The following is a 10,288-nucleotide window of genomic DNA, read 5'->3' on the forward strand; positions in this document are numbered from 1 at the left end:
GCTTACAACCATCTGTAATAAGATCTGGTGCCCTCTTCTGGCCTGCAGGCATGCATGTGGACAGAATACTATAATACAATAAATAAATCTTTAAAAAAAAAAAAAAAAAAAAAAGAGCTAGTTCCAGGACAGGCACCAAAGCTACAGAGAAACCCTGTCTCAAAAAACAAAACAAAACAAAACAAAAAAAAAATCAAAAAAGATTTTTATTATTTAAAAAGGTTTTTATTATTTTTAACTATGTGTATGTGGGTCTATACATGTGACTTCAGGTGCCCTTGGAAGTCAGAAAAGTGGGAACCCTAGAGCTGGCATTACAGGCAGTTATGCGCTGCCTGACATGGGTACTAGGATCTTTACCAGAATGAGACCCATAAATCTCCAGACCCACGATTCCAAGTTTTTATGATTATTAATTCTTGTTGCTCTCATTGAAAAAATTCCTCTAATTTTTATGGAGAAAACAGAGAAAAAAGTCAGGAGATATGCTGGGGCTGTAGTTGATGAACAAAGTGCTTGCCAAGCATGCATGAGGTTGAATCCCTAGTACTGTATAGGCTCACACACATAAAAATTAAAAAATAAATAAATTCAGTTTATAGACCTGGAAGGCTTCAAATTAAAAATTCAGGTACTGATAAAACTTACATTTGAATCAACTAAGATGTCGGCCTGAACTACATAATAAGACCCTGTTTCAAGAATAAAGCAGGGTGCTGGAACACCGGGCTCAGCAGTTAAAAGCATTTGTTGCATAATCATGAGAACTGGAATTCCAATCTCAGAACCCATGTATCAAGCACGACATCCTGCAAACACCTGTTTAGATTCCAGAATCTAAAACCCACTTCTAGTCTCTACATGCGCCCAAGTTCACTAATCCCCACATACATATATGTGCATATGCTCATGCGGAACAACACACACACACACAAATCTTTAAAAAAATTAAAACAAATAGGGGCTGGAGAGATGGCTCAGTGGTTAAGAGCACTTGCTGCTCTTCCAAAGACCTAGGTTCAATTGTCAGCATCCACACAGAAGCTCACAATCATTTGTAAGAGTTGCCCTCTTCTGACTATTGTAGGAATCAGGCACTCAAGAGTGCTTACACACATATAGGTAAAACAATCACACATATAAAACAGTGAATAAATAAAGTAGAATGTAATAATGCATAGCTATAATCCAGTACCTGGGAGGTAGAGGCAAGATCAGGAGTTTATGGTCATTCTCACTAACATGGGCCCCTCTCAAATAAATAGGAGGATTATATTCTTTACATTTTTGTAAGAGGAAATCTCTGTGCTTTATTTCAGTGAGTTTATTGGGCTTACAGGGGAATGGGTAAGGGGTTACAGGGGTATGGATGACTCACATCACTTCAAAGTCTCACCACAGCATGATGGACAACTTCCCCATGGCTGCATAGATGGAGTACTCCGTCAGTTAACCTTTCAAACTCTACTCTAGCACCCCTAGTTTGAATCAAGGTTTCCTTATATAGCTCAGTCTGGTCTTGAACTCAGGATTCTGTCTCTGCCTCCTGAATGCTGGGATAAACTGTCACTCCCAAGTATATTCTAGGGTTGGGGTTTCAAGGTCTCACTATTATTTCCAAAACTAAACTAACCTACAACTCATTATGTAACCCAAGCTTGCCTTTAACTTTCCTCCTACCTCTAAAGTAATGCTGGGATTACAAGCATATACCACTATGCCCAGTTCTTATACTAGTTTTGATGTTGGGCTTTTACCTTTCCACGTTTCACACTAAAAAAAAAACAACAACAACAACAAAAAGACCAAACTCTTCACAGTAGGTAAATGAGAGATACGTATTTGGCACTAATTTTTGTCTTGTTACATCTGTTCCAAGACTCTTCTTAGCAAAGGGAAAAAAACTTTAAAATTTAAGCTCCTGCAATCCACTAATTAATCTAGACAGTGGCCATAGGTCATTTGTCAAATCCCCTTAAAGCAGGATGAGAAGGCATACACCTTGGGGTAAACAGACTTTATCCAAGGTCATGATGCAATCATACTTAAAAAAAAACTCTAGTGTTGTTGGCTGGGAAGATTGCACAGTAGGTAAAAGTGCTTATTGCACAAACATGAAGATCTAAATTAGATCCTCAGAACCCATATAAAATCGAACACATGGAGACATCATCTATAATTCCAGTGCTTCTATGGGAAGATGGCAAGGAGAGACAGAAATCCCAGAAGAATGAAGACTAGGTAGCCTGGCGCACGCACAGTGGAAAAACAAAGAAAAAAGGCCCAACGTTCAAGATTATTCTATGACCTCCACAAACATATGCTATAAAATGTGCACACCCTCATTTTCAAGCATGAATAAGAACACAGACACAGACAAAAACAACTCTAGACACCTTTATTCCCAACACCCACACAGTGGTTCACAACCATCTGTATATTGCAGGGGATCCAACTCCCTCTTCTGTTCTCCTCAGGCAGACATTGCATCCACATGGTGCACAAACATACATTCAGGCAAACACTTATATACGTAAATAAAACCTCAAAAAAAATTTTAAATAATCCCTTCCTTTTACATTAAAAAAAAAAAACCTTTACTTTTAAGAACAAATATACACCAGGAAATGGTGGTGCACGCCTTTAATGCCAGTACTAGGGAGGCAGAGGCAGGCGGATCTTTGCGAGTTCTACAAGAGCTAGTTCCAGGACCGGTTCTCAAAAAAACAAAAAAGGAACAAATATACACAACACACACACAATTCCTTAATTTGATCAATTTTATCCCTACAAAGTATTTCTAGGGAGAAAGAGACTTAGAGATTAGCAGCTGGCCTTAAACTTTCACATCCTCTTACCTCAGCCTTAAGTGCTGGGATTACAGACCTATATCATCATCATGTCAGCATACAATCTAACTTTAAAATTAAAGATTTTTAAAGAATATGGTTTCCAAGTGTGGTGATATATGCCTATAATCCTAGCATTCTGGAGATCAAGGCAAAGTATTAAGTTTGAGGCCGGCAACATCCATGGACTGAGGATACATAGTGCTCAGTGATAGAGAATTTGCCTAACATGAGCAAGGTATTGCTTCCACCCTCAACACTGAAGGAGGAAAACTGTTACCATATGTTAACCAGTAATTTTTCTCAAACAGAAATTGCAGCATCAATGCTGAAAGTTAAATTACTATTCTGCACAGAAAAGTTACCCTAACAACCTAACTAACCCATTAGACTCTTCAAATGGCACTTCCTTTTCTCTCCTGAGTACTCCCTCCTCTCAAGTGCTGTCACACAAAATGGCCAGTGTGACCAGGAAGTCCCTTCCTAATTAGTAGAGATAATAACAGCAAATTCCAGCAATGGAACAAGGCAGACAGGAAATGCCCTCCACCCACTACCCACACACCCCTCCATGTGCTAAGAGTTGTCCTCAAAATAGTTAAGTTTCTTTATAAGCTCCAAAACCTGTAACAATATAACAAAAGCACTGGCTAAAACCCAGGAAATATACTACCCACACTAGTGATCATCCCTCCCTCTGAACGGGTCAGGTCTCCCCAGGAACTGCACAGTAGGACAAACACCAGCTCAGAGGTTCATGCCAGGACTGTGTTCTTTCTACTTTTATCTAAAATAACAACTACAGGAACTATTTTCTATACTTGTGATGTTTTTTAAATAAGTTAGAGGATAGTGAGATGGTCAATGGGTGAAAATACTTGCTGCACAAGCCTGACAGCCTGAGTTTAATCCCTGGGATCCATATAAAAGCCAGATGTGGTGGCATGCATCTGTAATCCCACCCCAGCACTCTGAAGCTTTCTAGCTAGGCTACACCTGGCAGAAACAGCACCTGGCTTCAAAACAAAATAGAATGAGAAAACAACTCCTGCAAGTTGCCCTCTGACCTCTACAATAGCTCAGGAGCACATGCGCACCTGCTCACTCCCTTCCCCCATAAACACAAACAACACAGACACAAATAATAGAAGTTTAAAAATTAATTTACACACTGGTAGTTATGACTATATCAAAATAGCAGTTTTTATGGGGGCGCTTAAATGATTTTTAAAGTTTTGTGTGTTGGCCGGGCACACCTTTAATCCCAGCACTTGGGAGGCAGAGGCAAGCGGGTCTTTGTGAGTTCAAGGCCAGCCTGGTCTATGAGAGCTAGTTCCAGGACAGGCTCCAAAGCTACAGAGAAACCCTGTCTCAAAAAAAAACACACACACACAAAAAAAAAAAAAAGGTTTTGTGTGTTGAAGAGTGTGTGTGCACGTGCGTGAATGTGCTGCATATATATATACAACTATGTGTGCTAGCACAAACACCTGTGTAAGGAAGGCATCAAGTACAGTCCTATCTCTGCCTTACTCCTTATGAGCATAGTCTCTCAGAAGCTGGACCTTACATTTCTGCGCTAGGTTGGAAGTCAAGGAAGTCCAGGAACCCTATCTTCTCACTGCCCAATGCTGGGATTACAAGAGAATGTGGGGTATACCTGATTTGTTATGTGGGTATTCTACTGAAACTCCAGTCTTCATGTCTGGACAGTAAATAGCTCTTAATCATAAAACCATCTCTTCATCCCTCACATGAATTTTTTATTTTAAGATTTATGTGTTTGCTTGCATGTATACATGCACATTATGTGGGTGTCTGTGCCTGTGAGATCAGAAGGCAGCATCAGATCCTGTAGAGTTAGATTTGCGGATAGTTGTGAGCCACCATGTGGGTGTTGGAAATCAAACCTGGGTCTCTCTGTAGATCAACAAGTGCTCTTAATCCATCTCTCCAGCCTTTTGTTTTTAGACAGGATCTTACTTCGTAGTCCTGGCTGGCCAGAGCTGTTATGTAAACAGGATGGCCAGAGATCTGCCTACCTCTGCCTCCTGAGTGCTGAGATTAAAAATGTGCACCACACTAAGCCCTCTCCATAAATTTTAACGTGGACCAACTAAGACAGCAATGAATGATGGTTCAGCAGCTAAGAGTACTTGCTGGTCCTGCAAAGGGTCCAGGTTTGGTTCCTGCACCTATATAGCAGGGCACAACCCTTTGCAACACCAATTCCAGAGGATCTGATGCCCTCTTCTGGCCTCTATGGACAACAGGCATGCCCATGGTCCCAAAATAACACAGAACACAAAATACAGAACACAAAATAAAAAATAAATAAATATGAAACAAAAAGATGAGATAGCTATAAAATAATCCCATGATTTACTGCACATAAACCATACAGATTATATTATACATAATACACATTAAACCCTCTAAAAGTTCCATTTTTGGCAAATTTCTGCCAATTTTTCATATACACCAAACATCCTTGACTTTTTATTTCAAGTTTTTTTTTTGTTTTGTTTTTCGAGACAGGGTTTCTCTGTGGCTTTGGAGCCTATCCTGGAACTAGCTCTGTAGACCAGGCTGGTCTCGAACTCACAGAGATCCGCCTGCCTCTGCCTCCTGAGTGCTGGGATTAAAGGCGTTCGCCACCATCGCCTGGCCTTGACTTTTTAAATAAGCAAGCAAGTAAGCAAGTTCATGTGTTTGATCCCAGAATTCACGGGACCCAAACTTCTACAAACTGTCTTCTGACCTCCATACATGCACCACAGAATATCATGCATGCATGTGTACAAATGTATACACACACACAAACGGAGTTGGAAGTTATGGCACATGCTTTTAATCCAAGCACTCAGGAGGTAGAAGCAGAGCTACAGTGGGACACCTCTCTCCTCTCTCTCTCTCTCTCTCTCTCTCTCTCTCTCTCACACACACACACACACACACACACACAGACTAGAATTGACATAAATAAGCTCTGTTGTCATTAACACTTTTCTGCCTTACAAAAAAGTGTGCATTTTAACTTCCTCATTCTCCAAGAGTGAAATTAAATTAACAAATCCTCTCAAAGATGCTTATTGTATTACAACAGTCTTACACTTCTTGGCTATAAATATGTAGATGAAGGGTTTAAACAAACAGCCAAAGGAAGTTAAAAGTGAAAAATAGCCTTTACTGTGCTGTCCGGGGTTTGATTTAAATGTCAGACTTTGGTCACTGTCAAAAAGAAATTTGTGGAGTCTGCCTAACTACAGACATGTTAGATATTTGAAAGCAAGAAAGTTACTAAAGCTATCAAATGCATTTCTATCAAATTTGGGAAATTAAAAATATATTTACTGAGCAGCCAACTTTTGTTAATTTGTTAAGCATGTTAATATTAACATCCCTAAAATTACTTATTCATCTGAAATGTTACAAAACAAAAATGACCTTTGTACTTAAGTACTTAAGAAATTAATACCTGCATTTTAAAAAGTAAAATTCATTTTAATTTTTAAATATCACTTCTGAAAATAAGCTTGATAGCTTTGAATTAAGACTTACTACTGTATTTTAAATGAGGTTTGCAGAGTCTCGACTCATCATTTTATCACATTTATCTTACTACGTTTTCACAAATTTTTGTCAACTTTTATGCACTCATACAAAATATAAACATTCTAAGTTTTCACAAACCAAGCAGTTTAAGACCCTCACTAAAAAAAAAAAAATGTACAAACCAAAGCTAAGTACCATTAATTAAAGATAAAACAGCTAAGAACAAAATGAAATAGATATTTTTTTTTAATTCTTCCCCTTACGTACTAAAAGTAAAGTATACCACAATCTCCAAATACCTTCAATTTAGCTACTAGATTCCCAGAAACTCAAAAGAAATCGTCTAGAGACAGGCATTATAAAGCTACCACTATGGAAAAGATTTCCTGTTTCTTAAGGGTTTATTTTGTTGCCATATTTCAACTATATGAAACCACTTGTTCTCAGCTTTCCTACCACAAAACATTCCCTAAACAAAGACTGTTTACATCTCTTAAGAAGCCTTTGTTCCAGGACCCCTCTGTTCAAGAGCTACAACTTCTGGATCTTCTCTCTGGTGGTTCTATCAACAGCTTATGCTGGCCAACTCTTCTACATTGGCACAGGAGTTTGTTAAACAAAGGAGGAGCAAGTCCCCTGCACACAAAGGAGGACTCTAAATAGCACTAGTTGTGTCTGCAGATCATTTCTCCTCTTTACCCCTCTCCTCTCAGGCTCTACTACACAGTACTCAATACAAAATGGTGGCTATCATGTGTGACATTCAGAACGGGGGAAAAAGCAAAACAAACGCACAAATCCTAAAGATTGCCATTAATTGGTAGCCAGACCTAAGCAGAGCAACACTATTTTTCGAAGACAACAGCTCTATGAAGGCAAAGAAGGCAAGAGAAAGGACTTACCCCAGCCCTGGATGCCACAATGCCAACATGGAGGACAGCTCACAGGAACCTAACTCCTCTTACATTTTGGTTTCTAATAACTTAGTCAAGTTTGCTAATGTCTGGATAACATCCTATCAATGAAAACGTCCAATGTTCACATTCATCTTTCCTGACACATTAACATAAAGCTACATCGCTCAATGTTTAGAGCAAGCATGGTCTATTCTTCAAAATTAAAACCTTAGTGCTAACCTGCCCAGGGTGTAACTTCTGCAGGCCTCTACAGTAAAAGAAATGTATCTTCCCTTAAGAAACAATAATCGCCCCTGTCCACTTTCACCAGGAGAAATGAATCTATTTCCAAACATTTCCTCCACACTAGCTGACCTGGCCAGTTCTTTTCTGAGGCATCTATTATTGCATTTCTGTTTGAAAAGTTGTCCAAGAGAAACTAAAATACGGTGTCTGTGGTTTAATTTTTTTAATCTGGTGGGGGTATTGGAAAGATAAGGCTTATTCTAGCTTTTCTAGAACAGAATGATTGATTACGTACACAATCCCGCAATTCAAAATGCCATTACAAAGAGCAAGTTTAAGGAAGAAAGAGGTAAAGGGGGGGGGGGGGTCCTTCCTCCACTTGTGTGCGAGCAATGGAGATAGAAAATTCTTAAAACGGTAGACAAGGCAGTTAAACCTCTCCAACCGTCCCGGCCGGTCCAACGGTCGTTTAGGCCAACTCAGACTCGGGCCATCCCAAAAGGTAGGCGAAAAACCTGGGGTGTCGCAGCGCATCCAGTTCCGGCTGCGGGGGGGGGGGAGGACAGGGAAGGAGTGGGCCGGGCTCTTGGCGGACGTTGCAGCCGTTAGGGCTGGCTTCGGGGACACCCCACCCCTCACAGCCCCCCAAGCTCGAGGCGCCAGAGCCCCCGCTGGTGGGCCGAGTAGGGGAGGCTGGGGACCTCGTCTGACATCTCTCCTACAAACACGGCCCGTCTGGCCCTCAGCCCCAGCCAGGCCTCCCCGGGGAGCAGCGCCGTCCGGCCCGAAGGCCGTGTGGGAGCGCCCACCAGGGCGGGCGGGCGAGCATCGGGGCACCGCTGTCCCGCCCCACAGTCCCCGAAGTGCCCCCCCACGACACTTGTGCCCCCAGCCACCCAGTCGCTCCGGGCCGGACCCGCGGCTCCTCCCCTCCCCCAGTGGCGCGGGCCGCCCCCTGCCCCAGCCCGGCCCGGGGACTCCGGGAGGCCGAGGGACCAGGTGGTGGTGGGTGACCCGGGTCCGGAGGGTGGGGCGCTCAGGTGAGGGCAGCTCCCGGCCGACGCCGCCACCACACAAAGGACCAGGGGCTCCCGCCGCCATATTGAAAACTTTCCTCCTCACACGACAACTCGCAAGTCCCCCACCCCCACCCATCACACACCCCCGCACCCCGGGGAGGAGGCGAGGACCAGCCACCGAGCCGTGCGGGCCCAGAGCCCTGCCTCCACGTCCGCGCCTCAGCCGGGCTCGAGGGGACTCCCCGGTGGCCAGCCCGGCGGCTGCCACCACTCCAGCCCGCACCGCTGCCCGGTCGTGCGGCGCACCGGCCCCCGGAGCCGCACCGACCCGGTCCTCGGGCCGCGCTGCCAGAGCCCGCTGTGCTCACAGCCCGCATCCCACCCGGACTAGCCCCCGCCTTCTTCCCGCCGCCGCAACTCCCACCCACTGAGGGACCCCAAACTTGACCGGGCCCCGCCGGGACGACCGCTCCCCGCTCCCCGCCCCCGCGCCTCGGGCCTCCCCGGCCGCGCGTCCTCGCTCCCTCCCCCAGCCGCGAGCAGGATCCGGGGTGCTGGCTGACTCACCGGCGGCGGCCGCACCTTACAGATCCCAGTCTGCTCGGCTATGGGCCGGATCTTGTGGATGAAAGCGAAGGGGTCAGCGAACTCTTCCCAGCTGGGCTCGAAGACCGGACACTCGGGGGGAGGCAGGAACTCGCCCAGCGGGCCCGGGCCCCCGAGGGGTAGTGCCGGACGCGGGCCTGGGGGCAGCACGGTGGCCGGCTCCATCACTGCGACGTCGGCAGGGGCGAGCACGGGGCAGGCTCCGCGACCGCGGTAGCAAGCTCCGCTCCGTCCGAGACCTGTGCAGACGCGCAGCTCCGGAGACAAGTCCGACTTCTACTAGCAACGGCAGCACCTAGGGCTTTTTCAGCCTTCCTCCGACGACGTCTTGCCGCTACACCACGCCGTGCGCCTCCGCCGCCACGGCAAGGAAAAAAGTCCCTACTGCCACCCGGAGCCAGGTCCCACCCCGCCCCCTAACCGGGAGGGGCTGGGGCCTTCCGCCTGGGATGGGTTTTAAGCCTTTATGGTTCCTTGACCACTGAAGTTTTCAGAATTCATGCTCTCAAGAAGTTAACGATCCTGTAGAGAGATCAGATCTATAATTGATCAATCACGCCATACACTTTTTGCCACCAAGGATTTACATAGTAAAAACTGGAGGATTCTCTAGGTAAAGACAGCTTGAACATGAGAGCAGCAAGGACAGACACAAACAAGAGTAATGAGGATAGTAAAAACACTTTGAACATTTGCTTATCCTAGATACTGTGTTAAGTGCTTTGCGCATTTGTTTAGCGTGTGAGGTAGCTTAAGCATGTGCCAAAATCCAACAGTTCGAACTATTTATCGGAGGTATTGCACAGAAATCGTTTACAGCCTTATGACAAGGTTGATCTTGAGCAAAGCCTTTAATCCCAGCACTCGGGAGGAAGAGGCAGGCAGATCTCAGTGAGTTCGAGGCCAGCCTAGTCTACAAGAGCTAGTTCCAGGACAGGCAACAAAACTACAATGAGCCGGGCGGTGGTGGCGCACGCCTTTAATCCCAGCACTTGGGAGGCAGAGGCAGGCGGATCTCTGTGAGTTCGAGACCAGCCTGGTCTACAAGAGCTAGTTCCAGGACAGGCTCCAAAACCACAGAGAAACCCTGTCTCGAAAAACCAAAAAAAAAAAAAAA

At 44.8% G+C, this 10,288-nt stretch overlaps 1 protein-coding gene across 2 annotated transcripts in view; it reads right to left on the reverse strand.

Moving 5' to 3' along the window:
• Kdm5b (lysine demethylase 5B) overlaps positions 1-9,500 on the reverse strand; it is a 70,414-nt gene extending 60,914 nt beyond the window's left edge. For both annotated transcript variants that reach the window (XM_057769451.1, XM_057769452.1), the window contains exon 1: positions 9,133-9,500. In XM_057769451.1, coding sequence (XP_057625434.1) covers positions 9,133-9,336 — 204 coding nt within the window. In that variant the 5' untranslated portion in view covers positions 9,337-9,500. The remainder of the gene's footprint in view (positions 1-9,132) is intronic.
• Between the last annotated feature and the right edge of the window lie 788 nt (positions 9,501-10,288).

The sequence above is a fragment of the Chionomys nivalis genome, chromosome 5 (genome assembly GCF_950005125.1).
Source record: "Chionomys nivalis chromosome 5, mChiNiv1.1, whole genome shotgun sequence".
Taxonomy (NCBI): Eukaryota; Metazoa; Chordata; class Mammalia; order Rodentia; family Cricetidae; genus Chionomys; species Chionomys nivalis.